At 28.3% G+C, this 23,700-nt stretch overlaps 6 protein-coding genes across 6 annotated transcripts in view; 1 reads left to right on the top strand and 5 right to left on the bottom strand.

Moving 5' to 3' along the window:
- Positions 1-1,678, bottom strand: part of LOC126837107 (calpain-A-like) — a 43,184-nt gene extending 41,506 nt beyond the window's left edge. Inside the window, exon 1 of the mRNA XM_050570905.1 lies at positions 1,280-1,678. Within this exon, the coding sequence (XP_050426862.1) occupies positions 1,280-1,383 (104 nt within the window). The 5' untranslated portion in view covers positions 1,384-1,678. The remainder of the gene's footprint in view (positions 1-1,279) is intronic.
- Positions 1,679-4,874: 3,196 nt separating this feature from the next.
- On the top strand, positions 4,875-9,124 carry LOC126837114 (protein FAM8A1-like). The gene is made up of 4 exons (XM_050570918.1): positions 4,875-5,372; positions 5,442-5,559; positions 7,829-7,958; positions 8,059-9,124. The coding sequence occupies exons 1-4, from the start codon at positions 5,096-5,098 to the stop codon at positions 8,395-8,397; spliced, it is 864 nt and encodes a 287-aa protein (XP_050426875.1). The 5' UTR covers positions 4,875-5,095; the 3' UTR covers positions 8,398-9,124.
- A 1,568-nt stretch (positions 9,125-10,692) lies between these two features.
- LOC126837118 (uncharacterized) lies at positions 10,693-13,131 on the bottom strand. The gene is made up of 2 exons (XM_050570924.1): positions 13,048-13,131; positions 10,693-11,301 (listed from the first exon to the last, which is right to left on the bottom strand). Exons 1-2 carry the CDS (start codon positions 13,072-13,074, stop codon positions 10,900-10,902), a joined length of 429 nt encoding a protein of 142 aa, XP_050426881.1. The 5' UTR covers positions 13,075-13,131; the 3' UTR covers positions 10,693-10,899.
- Positions 13,132-14,212: 1,081 nt separating this feature from the next.
- Positions 14,213-15,274, bottom strand: LOC126837117 (uncharacterized). The gene is made up of 2 exons (XM_050570923.1): positions 15,177-15,274; positions 14,213-14,761 (listed from the first exon to the last, which is right to left on the bottom strand). Exons 1-2 carry the CDS (start codon positions 15,201-15,203, stop codon positions 14,357-14,359), a joined length of 432 nt encoding a protein of 143 aa, XP_050426880.1. The 5' UTR covers positions 15,204-15,274; the 3' UTR covers positions 14,213-14,356.
- Positions 15,275-16,270: 996 nt separating this feature from the next.
- On the bottom strand, positions 16,271-17,702 carry LOC126837121 (uncharacterized). The gene is made up of 2 exons (XM_050570926.1): positions 17,583-17,702; positions 16,271-16,661 (listed from the first exon to the last, which is right to left on the bottom strand). The coding sequence occupies exons 1-2, from the start codon at positions 17,604-17,606 to the stop codon at positions 16,320-16,322; spliced, it is 366 nt and encodes a 121-aa protein (XP_050426883.1). The 5' UTR covers positions 17,607-17,702; the 3' UTR covers positions 16,271-16,319.
- A 4,350-nt stretch (positions 17,703-22,052) lies between these two features.
- LOC126837120 (uncharacterized) lies at positions 22,053-23,386 on the bottom strand. Its single transcript, XM_050570925.1, has 2 exons — positions 23,275-23,386; positions 22,053-22,480 (listed from the first exon to the last, which is right to left on the bottom strand). The coding sequence occupies exons 1-2, from the start codon at positions 23,314-23,316 to the stop codon at positions 22,112-22,114; spliced, it is 411 nt and encodes a 136-aa protein (XP_050426882.1). The 5' UTR covers positions 23,317-23,386; the 3' UTR covers positions 22,053-22,111.
- Between the last annotated feature and the right edge of the window lie 314 nt (positions 23,387-23,700).

The raw sequence follows: 23,700 nt of genomic DNA, 5'->3' as shown, positions 1-23,700 counted from the left end.
TGATTAGGTGGTGTACATAAGACAGAAAGAGGATTCATTATACTTATATATATATATATAATATATATTAGTATTACCTGTTAATGTATTGAAAATTATTTAAATAATTTGATTTTTTAAATTAAATTTTTTCTTAAATTCGTATTGTAAAATATAACATTAATTAAGGAGATTGAAGGTGGTCTGTTTTGAAGACCAAAAATTCTGACTTCGCAATGAGTACTTAAGATAGTACAATTTCAACTCTGTAAACATATAATAATTTCTTTGAATATTTTACTAGGTTATTTTAGCAAACAGATTTTTTATTTTTTGATGTAAAAAAAATCGTTTAATTCTAGAAAAATTATTCAATTTTTTTAATTACAAACAAATTTAGTTTTTTAAATAAAATTCTGTTTTCAACATAACTTGGTAAATAACCCAACATTTTCTTATACTTTAGTAGAATTGAAATTGAATTAATCAAAACTCTAATTTTGTCATATGAAAAGCATATTTTTACCACAAAAATGGCTTTTACTCATAGACAAATTATATAAGTTAAAAATAATACTTTTTTCTTACACATTGCATACATAAAACTCCTTAAAACCCGTCAGCTTTCAATCCCAATAACTTTTCAATATTTATTTGAATAAGTTCTAACAGAGGACCAAATTCAAATTTGTTCAGCTTTATAAATATTTGATCCAATTTCATTTGATATTTTTCAGCATGTCAAATTCACTCAAATATCAGGCTGTAATTGGAAAGTTAAATTCTCTCCTCATAATGGAAATTTAAGACGTCAGATTCTGTAGTTTTGGGATTATATTAAAATTTATCAGATTCGGTGAAAACCGAAGTATTCCACTTGATTTTTTTTGTACAAGAGTCAGCCCCTCCCCCTCAACTTAAATTAAATGTACGCACCTAACTGTGAAGAAGGGATTATGTCACATTAAGTCACTACATTATATCTTTCGACTTTACTAGCGGACTGTCAAACAAAAGAACGCTACTTACATATGCACAAATAGTGCACATCTTAAGCACCCCCAGGCTCAAAATTAGGGCACCCCAAAATTTAAACCACAATCCTTGATTTGTACGCATAAAGTTGTAATAATTTAATTTGTTATAATTTTGTTCAATTATTTTTTTTTAGAATATTTTTTATTTCAAATATTTTCTTTTATATCTAATGGTTTGAAGATACCTAAGAATTATGTTTAGTCAGGTGTACATAATTTTAGCACCCCCTAAAATGTAGGTCTTATTGCACAGCCGGACTTACCCATCAATAACAAACGGTCGGAAGCCGGGGTTGAAATAGAAACCGGCGTTATCCGTTCTTCTGATCTTGACGATGGGCGTGTGCTTTACCGGTACGAGCGGCATTGTGGCTATCACTGGTCGTCGATCTAGTTGAATTTGATTGAAAAAAAGACAAGCGACTGATTTTAAGATTTGAACAAAAAAAAAAATATATATATATATATATGCTTCTACACGTATATTGAGTAGTCCCCCAAAAAAAAAAACCGACAAACGCAAAATAACGCCACAGCAGACGGCGACGGTCGTGGCACTGCGGCAGCGTAGCTGTTTGTACACGTTGGCCGAACACACTATACTGCCGTATGGTCGCAGCGCCGTTAAGTCACTGACATACAGACATGATAAGTATATCCATGTGGTGAAAAGGGATCGTCGTAAACAAATCTAGCGATGACGTCCCAAAATAACCATTCACACACACACACAGCACAATTATAGTATACACACACATGTGTAAGCGCACCTCAGTCTCCGCCGGCGCTACCGGCCACAGATGGAAGAGCTGCAAGTCACAAGACTGTGCGTTAACCCGTTGACGAGCTTGTTTCTAGATAAAAAGTCGATTTTCACTAAAAATAATTGTTCTGTAACAATAAATAATAATGCTAAGGTCGGTCTAAATGATAATGTACTCGAACACGTCAAGTTTACTGCGATTAAACAAAATATTCATTATTTATTAAAACACTAAAATAATTATGAACACAATTTGAATGAACGTAGTGTTGTGTATACGGCGATGGGTCAGTACATAACTAACGTGATAACTGATTACTAACTGATACGTTTATACAGGTAGACCTTATCTAATACAACAATTACGAGTATTATATTATGCAATAATGTGCAAAACTATATGTATAATAATAATATATAAAAAAACTTTTATGAAATATAGACCTTTTATAATTTTATAATAAAATAAAGAATTTTTATAAAAAATAAAATTTTACGAAATTTAGAAATTTTATAATAAAAAATAGAATTTTTATGCAATTTAGTAATTTTATAATAAAATATAGAATTTTTATGCAATTTAGTAATTTTATAATAAATCAGAATTTTTATAAAATATAACAATTTTATGGAATTTAGAAATTTTATAATAAAAAATATAATTTTTATAAAATATAAAAATTTTATGAAATTTAGAAATTTTATAGAATTTAGAAATTTTATAATAAAATATAGAATTTTTGTAAAAAATTTAGTAATTTTATAATAAAAAATAAAATGTTTATGTATTTAGTAATTTTATAATAAAATATAGAATTTTTATGAAAAATGGAATTTTTATAAAAAAATATAGAATTTTTATGAAAAATAAAAATTTTATAATAAAATATAGAATTTTTATGAAAAAGAGAATTTTTATGAATAAACTAACCTTACATAACCTAAACCTATTCTAAATCTATTCTAAACCTAATCTAAATCTATTCTTCTAAACCTAACCTAAACCTATTCTCTAATCTGTTCTTCTAAACCTATTCTAAACCTAACCTAAACCTAACCTAAACCTAACCTAAACCTAACCTAAACCTAACCTAAACCTATTCTAAACCTATTCTAAATCTATTCTAAACCTATTCTAAACTTATTCTAAATCTATTCTAAATCAATTTTAAATCTATTCAAAACCTATTATAAACCTAACCTAAACCTATTCTAAATATATTCTAAACTTATTCTAAACCTATTCTAAATCTATTCTAAACCTATTCTTAATCTATTCTAAACCTAACCTAAACCTATATATATATATATATGTATACATATATTTCATAAAAATTCTATAATTTATTATAAAATGTACATTATATATATCGCGTCCCGTATGAATCTAGCAATTCGTGATAACGATTTTCCGTTTGGACTGCAGTGGTTACCGACTGGTCACCTAAGAAATCTCATAATATCTACCGCTAGAGGCCGCATCATATACCGTCACAACTGCCCGGCCGGCGGCGACGGACCCATCGCCGCGGCCCGGCAAACGCGATACCACCGCCGCGCGGCGGTCACCGAACAACTATCGCTACCGTTCTGTTATAGCCAAGTCCCACGGAAAAATATTAAAAATATAACCCCCGGCGAGTACACTTTTTAACTATACCGGTCCTACAGGAAGTTTTCTTTATTACATTACATTGATTGAGAGTAACTCACAATAATCCGACAGGTTTACTGACCTACCTACATTTTATAATATTCAATTCAGCCATATTATTGTATTAGAATATGTGACATCTGTTTTCTGTATGAATTGTAAAGGGTGTTCCCTATCCATTAATATTTGCACTGTCGTAGAAATAGAAATATTGAAATAATATTTTTTTAAATATAAGATTACATATCATAACAAATTAGGCATATTTTAGAAATTAAATTTAATACATTGTAGGAAAATAAGCAAGAGCACTTTGGCGTTGTGAATGTTGGTTTTGCACTTTAAATGAACTTACTTTACCTACGATCTCCGTATTGAAATGATAATAATTTAAAACCCAATTATGCCTAGTACTAAACTAGTTTTTCTTTATTTTTCAATATTTTCATAAAACCCAACTTTTAAATTTCTATAATTATCTGTAACATTGGGAAGTTTTCAACTTTGTGTCGTGTTCTATTATGACAAAAAATCAATTATAGTATATACTGCTAAAAACCATGCCTCGTTCAAATTAATTAATTACATATTTGAATAAATGTTTGATACATAACATCAATATAAAAGATGAAAATCAATTTCATGGCTTGTGTCACTTTTAATCAACAAAAACAAATCTCGAAAAGTCAAGAAATTTAACAGCATAATATAAATGTTTTTAATTTATAACTTAATAATAATATGATAAGATAAAATAAGATAATTTTTTAACCAATAATAAAAAAAAAATATTGTATATTATAATGTGCAATTGATAATAATTAATGAAAAATATACTATAAAATGTATTTAATGAATTTAACATTAAAATTATGTCCTTAAATTTATCAGTAGCTAGTCCAAAATGTTTTTGTAGAGTTGGATTCAGTGGTGGGCTGGACAGTGTTCGGCCCATTATAGAAATTAACTCATTCGGCCCGCCGGCAGTACTAGTGACAACATTTATTTAAATAGTAATTTGTAATTTCCCTGTCTGTACACCTAAATGTGTAAATCTAAGACAAAATACTGTAAAAATACCAAGTAAATAATGAGTAAAATACTGACAATAATATAATATAGTATATTTTCATAATACAATCATAATAGTCGGTGCTCGGTGGTCAAGTATTCTTATCATGTATTGTCGAAGTAAAATACTTTCGTGGTATAACAATATCGGGTTAACTGTTGTATGATTTATTTTATTACTTTACGATGCCGGAATATGTTGAATTCGGACTAACCGTCTAATCGTAGCAATTGTATAATGTTCGAAGTAGATTATATTCGTGGCAAATGACTGATAAAGCAATGTCGGAATAATTTTATGTCGTGGCATGCAACATTCGTGGTAAGTGTGCAAACCCACCACGGCGGTCCATACGGAAAATCGTTATCACAAATTGCTAGAATGGAATTGCTAGTTTTATGCTCGTTCAATATTAGCGAAACTTTCAAAGACGTGTTTAATATTTTGTTTTGCATATGATTTTATTTGATTTCACATTGTTAATAAAGTATTTTATTGTACGTTCCAGTAGATTTTGTCGAACGACGTGTTCGCACTAATATTATCGTTTCGATTGTCTTAAGATTCCGGAGTGTTAATTGCGTAAAATAATGGATAAGAAATCATCTGACAATGGCGATTCGATACCGAACGATGCAAATAACTTCAAAAAGTCCAGTAAAGAACGAAGAGAAGAATATTTTAACCACTTACGTTCATGGTTAGCCACTGTGAACAGTTATCAGGTATTTTACAATCATTTGCAAAAGGAGACATTGCAAAGTATTCAACAACCGAAGCCGCCAAAGATTGCAACGCCTCACCAGAACGTACCTCGACAAGCATCTGCTCAGCAAACGGAGGTCGATCGCAATCATTATTTTAATGGTATTCTTAATTTTTAGTACACAAGTCAAATTCTCGTACATACATTAACCGAGATTTTATTTGAAATAGGTTACACGTGTCGAGTACCATCATTGTGGAAGCGTCTTGCAGCAGAGTTTATTGATTTCATTTTGTTAAGTCTGGTTAAATTCCTGGTTGCTTATTTGGCTATTGATTCTTTGGAAATGTAAGTTACCTTTTGTATTTATGGGGCGTTTTACCATATTTATTTAACTAAAACTACAAATTTTTGATAAAATTCAATTTTTTAATTATAACCATCACCAACTTTATCAAAATGTTAACAGTTTTATATACTTTGTACAAGTATTCCTTTTTATATGTCTGCGGCAGAACCGCAAAAATGAATAAGCAGGTCTTTTTGCAAAATAGACATAAACAACATTATTAATTATAACTCGCATTTTATTTCATTTCGTCAAATATTTTTTCAATATATATTCATTACATATAATACTATATCATTTTCATATATTTTTCAATTGAAAAAATGAATTTATTTATAAGGCAAGTGGAAGTTGCATAAAATGTAATTTATATATTTTATCGATACACCATTAAGTAAAAATACGTTTTATGCAAACCTTGTTTCAAAATATAATTTTTTTAAGTTTTGGTTTGTAAAAACTGTATTGTGGTTTTTTCATTATGTTAATATTTTCTGCCATTTTTGTATATAAGGTGCTGGTGTAACAAGCTTAAAATTCAGTACATTTTGAAAATTGTTTGCGACCAAAGTATAAACTTATTTTACTAAAATTGTTGATAAACATTTATTATACTTCATAAAAAAAATAGATAGTGGTAATTCACGACCCTCCAATCTAATGATATGCTAAATAATGTTTCAAGGATAATATTTAAAGGTTTCTCTTTTAAAAAGTTTAAAAAAAAATTGATTTAATGTTTTTTAAATTAATTTATCAAATAAAGACTCCAGGTGCCTCCTTAAAGTAATGATAGCTAGCTTCGGTTTACGTTGCAAAACTTTTTTCTTTCATAATTAAAAAAATTGCTTACATTTTTTATTCTTTATTGTAAAAAATGCCACTCGCACAAAAGTAAATTTTTTTATTTTTTTAAGTCAAAACTCGGCTAAAATTTTAATTTAGAGTTTGAACTATAATGTATACTTATTAATACAGTAATGAGGATACTTTTTTGATTGCCATTTTTTTTTGTCAGACTATCACAGTCATTTCTATAGGATAAATTAAAAAAAAATTGCCCATCAAAACTAACTGCTTTGCGCGGATTAATATTTTTCAGGCTTCATGTATAGCTAAAGAAAGATATTCATACATATTATACCTGACAAAGTTATCTGTGCTCCAGCATCCATATTTTTTCGACATATCTTATACAACCGACGCTATATAATTCTTAAAAAAGTCCTTTCTTAATTAATTAATTATTCAGATAGAGCACAGATAATGGTGTTGTCTGTATTATGTGAAAATTTGGTTTCTTAGTTTTGATTACAGCCTTTTTAAAATTACGCTGCACAAGGCGGATTTTTTGAAGAAAATAACGAGTGTGTAAAAAATGGCTTAAACTTTATTCCTTTAAAAATAATGTTATGGCATTTTTGCAAAACACATTTAAGGTAATGTTTATCAGTTTTTCGAATGTACATTAGAAAACATAAAACATATCTTACAAGGTGTTTTGCATGATTCTTTAATTAGTTATAATAACACAGATGTACAAAATAACAGTCAATTTATAGACCCGGGAATACATATGTGTTTTTTACGCTTCAATTCCAATTACGTTGGTCGTGACTCGCCATCAGGTCAGATTTTTGAAATTTGTTTATTGGTTGCATTAAGTTGTCACAGTAACTTACAGCAGATATCGTAGAAATTGTACGTACATTTTAATATGACAACTAAAGGGAAATATATAGCTTATCGTTTAAAAAATTACTGTAAAATTGGAGTTCCGTTGTTGTCGAATATCCGTTTTCTATAACCCAATCAGGATTTCTTTCCGAGAAAAATGGGCGATAGAGCGATGAGTAAGAAGAGTGGTAACACCAGATTTCTTCATTGAGAGAAACTAAATAGGTTATGGAATGAAGAAATGCTCAACTATTATAGTTTGTCTCTTACAAGAGAAACCAATGTAAAACAATACGAATGGCTCGTTCCACTGCATTCCATTTCTAATTTTTTGATATTTTACAAATAAAACCACAATTTATACATACCAATTGCTAAAAAAAAGCTCAGCCATGTATGCGGATTTGCTATCAGCGCTATTAATTACCTTTTAAAGACCTTTGGCTGCTTTGGTTTTAAACCATGTAAACCAGTGTAATTAAGAACTATAAGAAAAATAGTTTAACTATTAACCGTCTTAAAATTTTAAAAAAATGTAATTTGTCTAATACATTTTTTTTTTATAACTATTTTTCGTTTAAATATTTTTAGAAACTTCACAAAATATAACAGTATCATAATGCAAGATGACTTTAACGTGGATTACGATACAGCAGTAGAAATGACATCTGAGCTATTATTTCTTGAAGTTACTCATCGACTAGTGGTTTGCTTATACGAGGTAAACATAATATACAAGTTGAAATTAAGTGTCATAGTATTTTTATCTCAAATTATTATGTTTTTTTCAGAAATTAGTAATATAATATATTTTATTTCAGATATATTGGTTGCAAAGTGGAAATTCATTCGAAGGTGGAGCGACGATTGGTAAAATGCTGTTAAACATAACGGTTGTAAACGCCGAGAAAATTTACCATTTACGAGGTCAGCCACCTCATGTCATTGTGTTGTCGCCTGGCGGCGATTTGGGTTGGCAACAAGCGCTATTGCGGTCGTTAACTAAAAATTTTATTTTCGCGTTTTTGTTTCCGCTGCCTTTTATTAGTGCCACAGCCAATCAAAACAGATGTGCTTACGATATCATATGCAATTCTATGGTAGTAGAATGTGTAATACCGTTACGGTGTGAACGTTCAGAACTTCAACCCATCACATAAGTAACTCTCACAAAATAAATTGTTCCTAACTGTTTGTATGACTAATTATATCGTTTCATCGTTTTTTCTATGTATTCTTTACCGTTTTCTTGCTACAAAAATGCAATTACAGTTTTAAATTTGCTAATTACAAGTATAAACCATTGGCGTGAGTTATTTGATGTGATTTATTTCATATTAGTATACTGTTATAATCACATAAAATATATTGTAGAACTATAATTTATAACCAAGGCCACTACGGCCATAAAGTTAAATAAAACTCCTAATTTGTTATCTTAAGATTTAATATTAAAATAAAAAAATTAAAATTTTGTTTTTTTATCGACAACTGTTTAAATTATTTGTGGTAGAATAATTTTCTATAAAGGAATAATTTTAATACTGGTGCATTATGTATTATACTACTTGTACTGTCGTCATTTCAGTCACAAAAAATACGTAAATGTAAAAAAATTTGTCACATATTAGAAAAAAAATGTTTTCTTTTTAATCAATAGCCACTTTTTTCTTTCTATCATTTTTTACCATTATTTTGATATAATTAATATTTTTTCAAAAATAATGACTTAGAATTTGTTCTAAACCCTCATTATTTTTAATAATTTACTCTATTGATATTATTAGCTATTGTTTTTATTATTAGTTATTTACTAATTATTGTTGTATCGGTTTAGTTGCTTACCAAAAGGGGCGTATTTATATTATCACATTTAAATTTAATAACTAACTTTTATTATTGTATATTTTTATTTTATTAAAAAAATTGGTACATGTACGTATAATATAGATTCAGAAATACATTTTTAGTGTCTATTTGCTATTTGTATAGTTTATAAGTATTTCATGTAATGGGGCAATATATATATTTATGTATTACACAAATTGATTGTTGATTTTAATTCCCTGAATATTATTGACCAAGTATTTCAAACTACCGGTAAATTTTGTTTTATTGATGATTACTAAATGAGATTTTTTTTTAATAATCAAAGTTTATATTAAACCATAAATTGTATTTTTAGTATGATTTTGTGAACGTTATATACCAATGATATTTTAACGGTTTAATTATATGAATATAAGACTATTTTTGAACCGGATTTATGACCTTTTATTACAATATCAAACAGCTGTAAACTGTGTGTAAAAAAATGTTAAGGTTCATAGAAAAAGTTAGTCATTTTTACAATTTTAGTATATATTGATGATTACAAGGCAAAAGGGTCCAATCGACATTTATTTTAGTTTTTAGGAAAACTGTGAAAATGTTTTTTGGTGATTTTTTTATAATATTGTAATACATATTTTAATAATAATATTGTATATAAATTAATATTTTAAATACATAAATCCTATCATTGTCATTTAGACCCTATTTATTGAGAAAAACAAATTATTAAGTCGTTTCGCTATTTATTTATTTGTTGTTCTTAAAGTAAACTTAAAGATTAAATTGTTCAATAAATAATGGTCACAGTTGTTTTTGAGCATAGATGAAGCACATTTTCCTACGTCCAATTGATCTAAAGTTGTATAAGAATAATCGCTTAGACCCTTTGCTGTGTAACCGTTAATATAATATCGATCTTTAAATTAATACGTTAAAACATAATAAGAGTTACTCGTTAATCTAAAAGTTACTGGAAAAGGATTTAACTGTCCATCTTAGTTGTTAAAGCACACAGATGCACTAAACAGTTAACACTTAAAACGCTTTCATAACAACATTATCAATTTTAACCAAATATTTACCCACAGGAAAAGCAACAATAACACTATAAATGGGTCTTAAGAAGGTTTATGTTTTCGTCTTTATTAAGAAAACAAACCCGTTGCTTTTAGGTTTGATGTTTGCTTGTAAGAAACTTTGTTGTTAAATCTACAACTTAATATTGTACAAATTATAAACCACAGAACTTGCAACACCATTATGTTATAGATAAGGAAGGTAGTGACTGAAATGCGTTCAGCTCAATTCTTTCAGTTTAAAGTGCTAAGCACAACCGGCATGGTTAACCACCCTAAATTATGTGTATGATTATGACTTACGTTATATCTATATTTCGAAATGCGACAGCAGGATAAAAATTAAATTGATTTAATAGTATTGTTAAGGGATCTGTCTTTTTGACCTTTTAGACCAAAGTTGTTGACCATTTCGGATGGTCTGATTCCATCTCGTATATCTATAAAGATATACGGGTTCTTCGGCTACTTTTCAAGAAACGGAAGAAATGGATAAGTTAAAAATAAGACCTTGAAACTTTAAAAAAAAATTGTATAATCACTTTTTTCTTAAGTATTGCCCATGTAAAACTACTTGAAAACCGCTCATTTCCAATTAAATTATATGTATAAATACTTTGCGCTAATTGAAAAATCATACAAACTAAATAGTTAAATGAACAAAACCGAGTAGACTTTTTTCATATTTTTATATTATTATTAGTTTTAAAGCAACTAATAGTTTCCGAATTCGATTAGATGCATATTAGTTTATTATTGCGTTATAGGACAATTGAAATCATCTAGCTTTAAATCTTTACAGCCGTCTATTTTTTGTTTATTTTGTATTTCGATCATTTCATTAGCGTCTGCTAAGCGTTGTGCTTGCGTCTGTTTATTATTATGAACATTGATGACAGTCACCAAGTTGTTAAAAGCCTGGTCGTATGCTTTGTTTTGTGCCGCAGTTGGGTTCTCCGGGTCCTTAGCCTTCTGGGCTGCTATCCAGTCAGCCACTGCGCCTGTCAATTCATTAAAGTCTCCTTGATGATTAAGAGCGTAAGCGGCCAAAGTTTCATCGCAAACCTGGTTAAATGTATCGAATCTGGTACATTCATTTGGGCCAAATCCATATTCAGCCACGACAACCGATCCGTGTTGAACCAACGCGATTGCCTTTAAAACCAGCATAACATAATATATTTAGTTCATTGGAACGCTACCGCTCTTGACTGTATTACATCATGAACCAAAAAACACACACATACCATAGAGTAAGTGTAGAAGGGACGCAATTTCGCTAAAATAATCGAGAATAGGGGTGGGGGGATTAGCATTAGGAAATATTAACGAATACCCATCATCACTTACCTATGGTATGAAACACAAATAATGTTTGAGGTAGTAAGTTTAAAACTAGGGGTGCTAAGCGCATCCAAGCTATTTAAAATTGCGCCTATGAATAGCAGTGCAGAAAACTACTTATCTGGGTTGACGAAAAAACCCGAATCCCATCCTCCCACAAAAAAACCCCAGTGGGTTTTGTTCAAGTCGTATCCACTTTTAATTATAATAGGTTTATCTTCCTCGCCCCATTTATCTACTTTTCTCACTATTATAACATACAGCAGCTTCTTCTTCGTTCTACCTCTCCTTCTAACTATATATTTATTTTTAACTAGTCAGAAAGAAAACCCGGACGGAGCATATTGGGGAAGGGGAGGTCATAGTTCCACAGAAATTATTATACCGTAAAGTGATAAAATCACTTTCAAATAAACACTTCGATGTGTATCTGTAGATATACAAGCAATATCAATATTTTTAGTATTAGTGTAAATTGGTCATTCTATTCAAAATCACCTGATGTGTGTGCGAGTGGATTTTGCTAAATGCCTCAAACTTATATATCCTATGCAGAATGCAGATAGTTCCATAAAATAAAAAAAGTGAAGAAAAATATTTTTTTTTTGGATTTGGGCGATGCAGTATTCCGTAAGTTTGTTGTAGAAACACCCTAAGTTCACGACCAAGAAAAGTCCTAATGATTAATTATGATATCGAAATGAAACTTTCACTGAACAATTGTAATTTAAGTTTTCTTTTTCAAAACATTTTTTGTAGCTAAAAATTGAAAAACATATTCGACATTTTTTATTAATTTCATTAAATTTTAATACCAACTCAAGGTCAAAATTTAAAAAAAAATTATTCTGCTACACATCAAATTAAATTCTCTTGATTCATAATTTTTTGTGGACAATTTCTTATTTTTAATTATTTAATACTTAAAAATTTGAGAAAAAAAATGATTATTATAAAAAAGAACACTTAAATTACAATTGTTTAGTGAAAGTTCCATTTTGATATCGTGTCGTGAACTTAAGAGATTTTTGACAACAAATTTGCGGAATATATTAGCATCCTCTAAGTCAATTTTTCGATTTTATGTAACTATTTGCATTTGCATAGGATATCTAAGTTTGAGGCATTTAGAAAATTCACTCGTTACACACATTAAGTTATTTGGCATGGAATGACCCGAATACGATTAGGGTAGTCAGTCCAGTTATAATAATTTATTGCCGTTGTTACCCGTGTATTGAATTTAACAGTGGGTAGATATAATGAAAATATTTTTCTGAAAACTATTGAAAGTTGATTTAATTAAATTCTAGTAACCTAGAAACAACTCTCCCCTTAGCTTTTCTGCAAGTTAAAACTATAGATCCAATTTTCCAAATTTATAAATCTATTACAAAATCATAGACGGCCCCTCCCCTAAATTTTCAGCTGCGGGCACTTTTGGGTCCAGGCACAAAAAAATAATAATTAATAAAAACACATCATTGTAAAAACAGTGCCTACCTTCTCAGTTTTCTCAATTTAATTTGTAAAATTTATAACCAATATAATACTTACCGCAAAAATAAAAAGTGCTGCATTCATCTCGGAAAAAACTACCAATAAAAAAATAAAATATATATAGGACAACAGTTATTGTAAAAACTGATTTGGAATTTTACTATAGCGTGCCCATTTATACCTAGGTAAATATCTGAGTATCACAGTGAATCATTGCAATAAAAAAAATAAGTTGTTTTTATTACACCAATAAATACTTTTTCATGATTAATTTGCAATTATGATTTTTTAATTATAACCCTTTTTTTTATTTAGGGTTTTAATAGTTAGTTAGGTAAGTGTTTATGCATTTTTATCAAAATTAACTGTTTACTTAGATAATATTTAATTTTAATATTACGTTCTAATTATTTTATGTGCACAGCTGAATAGCGTAGTATCGTTTGAAACCTTGAAAAGTCAATTTGATTTGAAAAATACAAATACAAAACTTGTAAGTCATTTAGTGAAATTAAAATTGTGGTAAAGTGATTATTTCATACATCCCTACAACACCTAATTATCGAGTAGAAATTATTAAAAAAATAATATATTGAGATTTACAAAAATAAAATTGATAAAGATCGTTATTTTTCTTATTTTTATTTTCCTTTTCACATTCAGTCGGACTAATAGAACCAATAAAGTAAAATCTAAAATAATATTATTGTTCCATTCTAGATATATATTCAGTCTATGTTTCAGACTTAAATCCTTAAAAACGTTGCTTGAAAAAGTGAAATAAAGAAAAAATTGATATCCCTTCTAGAGGAAAGGGTCCCTTAAAATCCCTTTTTGGTTTGTCAATGTTGATTGGTAGTACTCACTGCTATACTTTCTAATTTTCCCTTTTTTAACGCATTCTTAAATGTATTTTAATTTGCCTGTTTAGTGATCTTACTTATTTTTGTTAATCATGGTACGGCATTTTTGTTGACATTGACCTTTTAAGACTAATATGAGCAGAGGTATAGATTTATATAGATGTAGAAGAAGATGAGTAGGTAATTATATATTATGTAACTCAGCATTTTATGAAAATATATTATAATTGGACAACGGATAATTATTATTACGTATATTTCTACAATGGGGGTTTCACTATTGAATAGTGATACTCATTAATTTAGTATAATCTCAAAAATAGTACTTATCTCTTAATAAGTAAAATTAAGGTAGGTAATGTAAATTTCGTAATTAAAAAATATTGGTACAAAATAGAGTGTATTGCTTTTCAATGATATTATAATTATTATTATTAGCGTCGCTAATTTTTTTTTTTTTTTTTGGAATACAATAGCATAATATATATCATAGTTATTGTGGATCAACATACAAGATTGTCTTGATTCAATTTTTTACAGTCTTCGGTATGCTGTTTATTTTTTTTTTCTTGTATTTCGACAATTTGTTTCTTGAAGTCCTGTATTTGCGCTGTACTAAGTGTTTCGCCATACTTGTTGACCGTTTCTTTCAAGTAATTCAGGGCATTCGTCGCCGCAGCATACCTATTGTCATCAGGACTTTGACCATAGAGAAACAGTTTTACAGTGTAATTGTTGGCAGCCAATTTGAATTGTCCCCATTCAGGATGAGTTGCGCCGAAATCGCTCAATGAGAAAGTACAAACCCCTTTTAACGAATCGTACAGCTTACAAACTACAAGAGGTTGAGTGATAGGTTGTTTAGTGTCTTCAGCGTACACCAACGCATTTTGAAATAATGCGATCATCTAAATGTTAACACAAAACATCGACTACAGTTCAAAATAATTGGAAACATTTTTTTCTAAGAAGCTATTCTCGGGCTGATAAAAATAAAATTTAAAAATACTTATAAAAAAAAAAAAGCTTAACTATGTTCTTATAAATTATTGTTATGGTCCGCAACATTCAATACTTTATAGAGAGTTTATCATCAGATTTAAAAAACAACAAGATAGGAGTAACAGTGTGGAAAAAAAGTTGACATGAAAAATAGATAATAAATAGGTATGTGACGCACAGGCCTCTGCTGGAAGTTAATTTTATCAAAATAATTTATTAATGTTTCGTTATGTATTTACTAATCTATATGAACGTTAAATCGTATGCTTAAGTTTGTACAATTTTTGTTTATAATTAAATACAATAAAGTAGAAAAGTTACCGCAATGACGATAAGTTCTGCGTTCATCTTGAAAATAGTTTATTAACTCAGTTGTCCGAAACAATATAAATACCTAATTATTGCATTAACATTAAGCTTACGACTGTGGAAACTGATTTGAATGGCTGCTATAAATACCGTATAAATGTAGGTATATTTACTTCAACTCCAGTGTCATACAAATATCGTTAAATTGTTGTCGACAAAAAGCCTGTTAATTTTTTTAATATTCAAATATAACCCAAATATTGGGATATTGTGTTATTATAAATACTATGAATTATTATTTAATCAATTTTAAATTATATTTTCCGATGAATCCAATACAATTACAGTAGGTATTTTGATGTGCCATTTTGATTTACTGGTCTGATGCCCTTGTCGGTGTAATTTACTCACCTGCTGTTGTCATGATATGATGAACGGTTAAACGGTAAAAAAAAATTGGTTTTATAATATTATTACATTATTAGACTAATTTCATTCACACTACCAATTTATCATAACTGACATCAAAAAAATAGGTTAATTAGTAAAAATATAAAAAAAATCAAATACTTTTTTGTCTAAAAAGGTATTATCATATAAAATCATATTATTATATCGAATATTTACTTCCAAACGATTTAACAATTTTTAAATCTCAGCCTTGAACATTTTAGGTATGGGATATTTTTTTATTTTTAGAAATTACCCTATTAAGTTTCAACCAATAATTAAAAAAATCCTAAAAATAGATACTTCTAAAATAAGTATAATATGATTCGTTTTGTTTTAATATTAATTTCTGAATATTCTGCTGCTGCTGCTGCTGCTTTTTAGCTGACTAAATTTATTTAAGTCATTTTAGAACGTTAGGAAGTTAAACTTTTTTTTTTTGTAAGCTATGCATTTCATATTATACAATAGTATAATAATCGAATATAATAGTATGTTAACAATATATGTAATTACACTATCAATTTTAGAAACTGCAGTTTTTTCGTAGTGTCGTCTCGGAAAATACATTATATATATATATATATATATATAATTAGATAACGATAATGTGAAGTTTGTACTTACAAAGTACAAGATAAATAAGTACACACAAATATTATTTATTTATTTATTTTGTTGTCAATTTACAAATCAAGTCGTGATTCAACACTTGATATCACTTATTGCTATCGGATCACATTCTTTCAATCCGTTTTGCAAATCAACCATTTCTTGTGCTGCAGCAGCTATATTACCTTCTGATATATAGATGTTGAACTGAGTGATCAATTGGCTGTAAGTCACGTCCCTCGAGGCTGCCTGCGGTCTGGACGGATTATCAGTTGATGAAAGCACTTTTAGCGCTTTGATGAAGTTGTCAATAGCTGGACGTAGATATTTCATCTCTGGGTGTTTTATAGCGTAGGCCTGTATTGCCTCATTGCATACTGCACTAAATTTATCGAACTGGGTGCAGCCAAAAACGTTATCAATCAACGCGATTACCTTAAATACAACAACAGGCATTTTCGTTATATTAAAATATAAAACAATTATTTTCCTTCAAATATTTGTATGCTTTTCAAAACTCTTTTACAACAAATTTGGTAGCTCGATCAAAGTTTACTATAAAAGTTATAAATATTAATAGCGGACAAGATGAATATAATGATAGTAAGCCAAGTTCGTATCAGTGTGGTGTAAGGGAAGGAAATTTAAGGGTAAAAAAAGTAAGAATTGCCAGATATAGAGGTATACCCAAAAATAATTAAACGGATGTTATGTATGGAGTGACGAATAGAGGAACATTTTAATATAATTGTATAAGATAAGGCGATTATCTAAGTATAGGAAAAAATATGTAGACTATGAAGTATCAGATTATAATATTTTTCCAATTTTAATAAATAGGAACAAGTGAATTTGATCGTAATCCGACGCAATACCAGGTGATTGGTTATTAGGTATGACCCAGTCAATAACATAAAAGATAATACACTTTTTTTAATAATTTTTTTCTATACTTTCATAGTTATTAGTACGGACAAATTTGGTATAAGTTAGAACGGGAGGGGAAGTGCGGTTGAGTAATGCGTACATGTAAAAATATCTCTACTCTCCACCCTTCCTCCCGTCCTAAATTTTAAACTTTAATAATAAATATAGTGATTTTTTTGTTTATTTAATACTTTGTATCTTCCATAGCCTCGCAAGTCGCATTAAGATGTCTGTTTTTACTTGTATTTTTAGTAGTTCAAAGTTTAAAAATTAGGTAAAATTTTAAATGAATCTTAGTTTGATAAGAGGAATATTTTTTTTTCTAAATAGTTAAGTGATATTTATACCTAATAAATATCACTTTTAAATAACAATTTTTATGTTTTTATACTGGAATATTGTAAACACTCAAACTGCAAAAATACTTACGACAATACTCAGTGCAACTTTCATTCTGAAACAAAATTGGTACCTTATTACCACGTAGTAATTTAAAACCAAAAAAATCTACAGCCAGTTAAATAGGTACTGTGCAAACTAAAATGGAATGCTACCAAACTACACAATTTATACCTATGCGAAACCTATACTCACTTTTTAGCGGTGAGTTATTGTCAAAAAAAACGCCTGTATTTTTTTTTCAATTATAAATTTTGTAAATGTTAAATCAATATGGATGTATGATTTGTGTGAATAATAAATAATTAATTAAATGTGGACTGTGGTCTATATAGAAGGTAAGTACGTAGTTATAAATTACAGAGAGAAATTCATAAATACTAAATAGTGGGAATGTCAATGCTAAGATAACTTTATAGGTTAGATGGGGACGCCAGGCGATATAACTATTATTGTTAATGTTTTGTTTAATCAAATGTTTCGACCACTTAAGTATTTTGTAAAAAATAATATTATAATTATGTAAACAAATTAAAATCACATCTAAATGGTTTTGTTGGAATATTTTTTATTAAACTTAATATTTCGTCACATTAACTTCTTCTAGTATAATACAACAATCGTATAAATTAATGAACAAAAATAGTTTGTTAAAATATAATTAGTTTGATATTAAATAAAACCTAACCTTATCCTCCTTACCCGATGAACAAAACTGAAAACCAATATGTAATAATATTTAGAATAAATATTATGAGAATTGTTTTTTAAATTAAAATAATTACTAATTTTGTATGTTTTTAAAATATCAAGACTATTTTAAAGTAGGTACACGTCATATTATAGAATTGAGAAAAAAAATGTTTTACAATATACCTACTTGTAGGATACAAATCAACAGGCGTTGTTCATTTTTGCAACCTGAATTTCAAAAAAATTCATAGGCAAAACTAGTTATTATGCATTTCTCTACAAGAACTATTGTAACTGAAAGTGATAAAATCACTTTTAAATAAACAGATCACCTAGCAGTTAAACTACTTATATGTATCCTAGAAACAATACACCGTTATATGATTAATATGTTTGTTATTGATTTGATAACGTATCCATTAGCAAACCTCTTGTACTTAGACAGTGACCATTATGGATTTGCAATCGAACGAAAGGCGTGAAGAGTTCAAAAAGTATTTGAGGGATTCGGACATGCTGGAAGCTTTCATCAAGGTGATAATGAGTATATACGAAATGGAAGACAAGTCAGATGACCCTCTGGACTACATCCGGACCACATGACCGAAACTATTGAAGAAAAAGAAACGTTGGCCATGTTGAAAAAAAAAACACGAAGATCTCATAGCACAGATAAACGCCACAAAAGAGGAAAAATTGAAAATAGCCAGAAAGCTGAGAGAGCTTAAGCATTTGGAAAAATATGGAGAGCGGTTGGACGAAATAACCAACGGGGACAATTACTGCACTAAAAATGAAATGGATGAGTGAACGCGATAGGCAGTGTTAGTCCATTAAAACATTATTTACATTATTATTATTGTGAAAAATAAATTAAGATTTACTTTTTGAAAAAAACAAAAACTATCCCAATTACTCGTGAGAAATTTTCTAATAATTATTATCTAAGTATGTAATCGATTATTTTTTTTAATCATTTTTGGTTAATGATTTTTTAATTTTTTATCGCACTTCTGTGTCAAATCACCACTAGCCGCCACTGAGAATTTTAAAATCTTATTTATACTATAATAAGTAATACAATATCAATATGCATTACCCTATGCATTATTATTTGTAATTATATTTTATGCACTTTCATAGTATTAAATTATTATAGTGAACAAAGTATAATTGTACAGGGAGATTTTTTTATCATGGGCCACTCAATATCTCACTGGGTTTAGTTATTAATTACATTTTTTTTCACCTTTTTTTTAACTTACATACCAAAACTGTTTGCTCGAAACAGCTTTAATATGTTATAAATTAATTATCTTATATTAGTGCATTAATGTGTCGGAAAAGCTCACTAGAATTTTACAGAACAAAAATTACTTTTTCAGTTGTTGAAATGCTTAAAAAAAACTTAATCTGCAAGATTATTGTGTTGACCGGCAAACGACGTCGGACAAAAAGTTGTAACGGCGCGACTAAGATGTTTAAACTCATTAAATAGTAAATACCTATAGAGTTGTATTTTAAAATATGTATGATAATCATTTTTTACAACGTCTGTGCACATGTCCTATGGCTTGGAAACAGTGTTGGGAATTATCTAGATAATTTTATCTAGATAAAGTATCTAGATAAAAAATTGTAATTAACATCTTATCTAGATAAAAAAAAGTAAATCATCTTATCTAAATAAAAAAAAGTAAATCATCTTATTATCTTATTTAGATAAACAAATCGGTTATCTGAGGTAGTTAATCTAGATAGAAATTGTAACTATTTTTTAAGTTATTTATTCGTGGGTTTTACAAAAACAGGTTTTGGGATCCGACGAAACGTATAATGTAGTCCTAGCCTAAAAATATTGATATACCTAGGTTCTAATGAATAGTGATTAGTGATATAAGAATATATTATTAATACATTGGGGTTGGCTTGTTAGACAAGTCCAATATTCCATTGTAATCCAATGTATTTTAGTCGATTATACCAAAACGTCTTTTACCTATTTTTAATAGGTAGAAGTAGATAAGAGTTATATATGTATTATCGTATAATTTATTATTTATATTCGTAGTTCTCGACTACAGTGCTCAGTTTTTATTTAATGTTGATAATTTTTTTCCCAGTACTCTCGAAATAATTACTAGTGCTATATAAAACGTGTTTATAAGAATTTTTACGATAATAATTTCAAGATTAACATAGACCAAAATCCCAACAAAAAAAATGGTCGAAAGTGCAGGTGTTTATTTGAGCAGAATGATTATAAATTATATTTTACAAATATATATACATGTCAGGCGAGTCCTGTATCAGTAACTACATATAGGGTAAAGAGTAAAGAACATAAAAGTAAAATAGTAAATAGTAATACAAGTCCAATAAACAATCAGCCGTTTCCAAAAAGTTATTTGTATTTTCAATCAAAATAAAATAACAAAACTTTGTAATAAACATTTTAAACATAATGTGGGCTCTTTGTAGTCCGTAGACCGTATGTGGCCAAAACGATAGTTAAGCCTCAAAAAAGAACAATATGTTTATAAATAGTTTCAACCGATAATGAAATGTCCCGTCATCGATTATCGAGTTTGATAAACTCGTATTTACTTTTTATACCTATTTATACTATTACTGTTGCCTACATAAAAGATGACATAAACAGAGTACATGAAAATAATAAATGACAAATGAACAGAGTAGCCATAAATCACGAAATCTAATATAAGGAAAATTTGCTCTTTGACGTAACTGTCCATTTCTTAGTACCTACGTCTTATTGGTTATTAAATTATTCTGTAATCTGTGAAAATACTTTGTTTCACTCATACATTTTCGTATAACATTTTATGAAGGTTAAAATTTAATTTATCTATTTTTCATCTAGATAAAATTGTATTTATCTTTATCTTTTAGCTAAATAAATGTTAAATGAATAATTTAATATCTTATCTAGATGATATATTACTCAATTATCCGTTATCTTATCAAGATAACTTTATAGTTATCTTTTCCCAACACTGCTTGGAAATAAAAAATTCGTCATGTGCGGGATATGCGTACAAAGTGAGAATATGCCAATCGTTTTGGAATTCGCATTGGTCAGACTAGGATATTTACATAGTATCATATTATTATTATAATATTATTTGGAACAGAGTTGTGGCAATAAAATATTATTTCGGTAAAAAACTCGCATGTAAAAAAAAACATACTGATAAGAATGATACTCGATAAGTAGATGAAAATAAACTAAATATTTTAAAGTGGAACACAGGATTCCCACTTTAAAATATTTTAATTTTGAAAATTTAAATTTTTGATTTAGTTAAAACTTGTTTATGTGTCATGCTTACATTTGCATGCTAATTATTTTGTTGTAATTATTATTTTTAATTTAACAATTTTTGTTTGATAACAGTTATTTTTATATTAATACTATACGTCGTTGTACAGTGTGCCAGTAACATAATGTTACAATTTTTTTTTTAAATTATTCAAAGACTGGTGTCATTTGAGATTTATAGATTTATAATTAGATACACGTTATTAATATAAGAACCAATTCATGCAAATGCTTAAATATTCTTATGAATAAGAGTATTGCAATTTATTTATGTATTATAATATGTAATTAAATGCATATATTATTATTCCACTATATATTAATAGATTAATGATCAGTAATCTTATTTGTGTGACTAACATGTTGAATACATAACCTTATATATGAATAATATTATTAACCTTAAAAAAAACAAATCAAAAGTTTAAGTACACGAATATAAGTAAGGTTTTAATATATTTAATTTATTCGTGCTCGACTTGTGTTAAAAATGTCGAGTACAATTTATGTACCTATTATATTGCTATGGACAACTTAACAGTTCCACTGTTAACGGAACAATGCATTGTTTGTCATCTTTGTTTGCACCGTTTTGTATTTCCACCAATTCGGCATCGTAAGCCAATCGTTTCTTTTCTTCTTGTGAGGTAATTTCGTTGAAAGCTGCCACCATAATTTCGTACGTCTTTTGCACATTGTTTTTCAGGTCTTGGTCAGGCGAGGACGATACCGATGCTTCTATCTTTAACGACAACCAACTGACAAAGGTTGGTTTGAGATTTGGCATATCTGCGGTGTGCTTTTCAGCAAACATGTCTAACGTGGCAGGGCATGCGTTTGTCAATTTATCAAAGTAGGAACAACCCTCAGCGATATGAACCAATGCGAAAACCTTTAAAACAAGAAACAACGTTAATCGAATATAATGAAAAGCCAATAAAGTTTAACACAATATATATATATATATTTATCAGGCGGGATCAACACGATGCTAATAGATATTCTCGTGTAGGTTTTGCTCTACACTTCAATTTGTAGGCAACGTATAAGGTAAAACATAGGTAAAAGATATTACACTTTTATTAAAATTAATATCATCGTTCACAGTGTAGTAAAGTTGCAATAAGTTGTTTAATTAAACGGCATTAAGTTCAGTTTCTGTGTTTTTTATTTATTTGATCAAAAACATATTGTCAACTATGAAATGTACACGGAAACTTGACGAGAATTATTGAATAATGTGTAAAAATTAAATTAGATTTCGTTTCACGTGTAATAAATTTGTGAGAAATATATGTGGCAAAGAAATTAGATTTCTCTTCGAAGTATTTATTGAACTCAAAAAAAGGATTTTGCTTGATTATTCTAATAAAATAAAACTACACATTTTTCCATAAGTAGGTAACACTCACAAAAACGCGATTATGAAGTAAATTTTTCATTAGCCGATTATTTTAGTCAAATACTAACATTTTTTCTGTTAATATACTTAAAATTTATATTTTAAAGCCTAATATTTGTTCTATGATTTCATTTGAATAACCGATTAAAGTAAGATAAGTAATACTTGTTGATGTTCATATTAATAATTTTCTCACGACTGATTGTACCTACTTTAATTATCATAGTAATATAACCAATACAATTTATTATATTATACTATTTATTATTATTATTTATACATACCGCAAAAATAACGTGAGAATTGTAAATTGCAAACTTATACATCTTACTAAAAAAAAATTAAGTTATAAATATGTATTAATTTATAACAAATAAATTAATTCTGAAATAAACGAATACTTATGTAGGTATAATAACTAGGTTAACTTTTATTAAAAAATAAAATGATTTTGTGTGATAAAACTCCATATTACCTATTTATATATTACCATATTACCTCCATATTACCTATGCAATTCTGGGCACGACACTTGTTTGACAGCATTAATAATAATTATTATTCACTTGAATTAATTGCCAGGAAAAATGTGTTTTTAATTTTGTTTTCATTGAACCAACAAAATATGTTAATGATTTATACGCAAATAAATCAATTTGGTGTATAAATGTTAGTTTGCATGCAATAATTTAGAGCGGTAAATATTGGAT

Source organism: Adelges cooleyi, unplaced genomic scaffold, assembly GCF_023614345.1.
Source record: "Adelges cooleyi isolate 19-005CV unplaced genomic scaffold, UGA_ACOO_1.1 ACOO_flye_CR_arks_rails_tigmint_CR_PRNA_247, whole genome shotgun sequence".
NCBI classification, from domain to species: Eukaryota; Metazoa; Arthropoda; class Insecta; order Hemiptera; family Adelgidae; genus Adelges; species Adelges cooleyi.
This window is presented reverse-complemented; position numbering and strand designations above follow the sequence as displayed.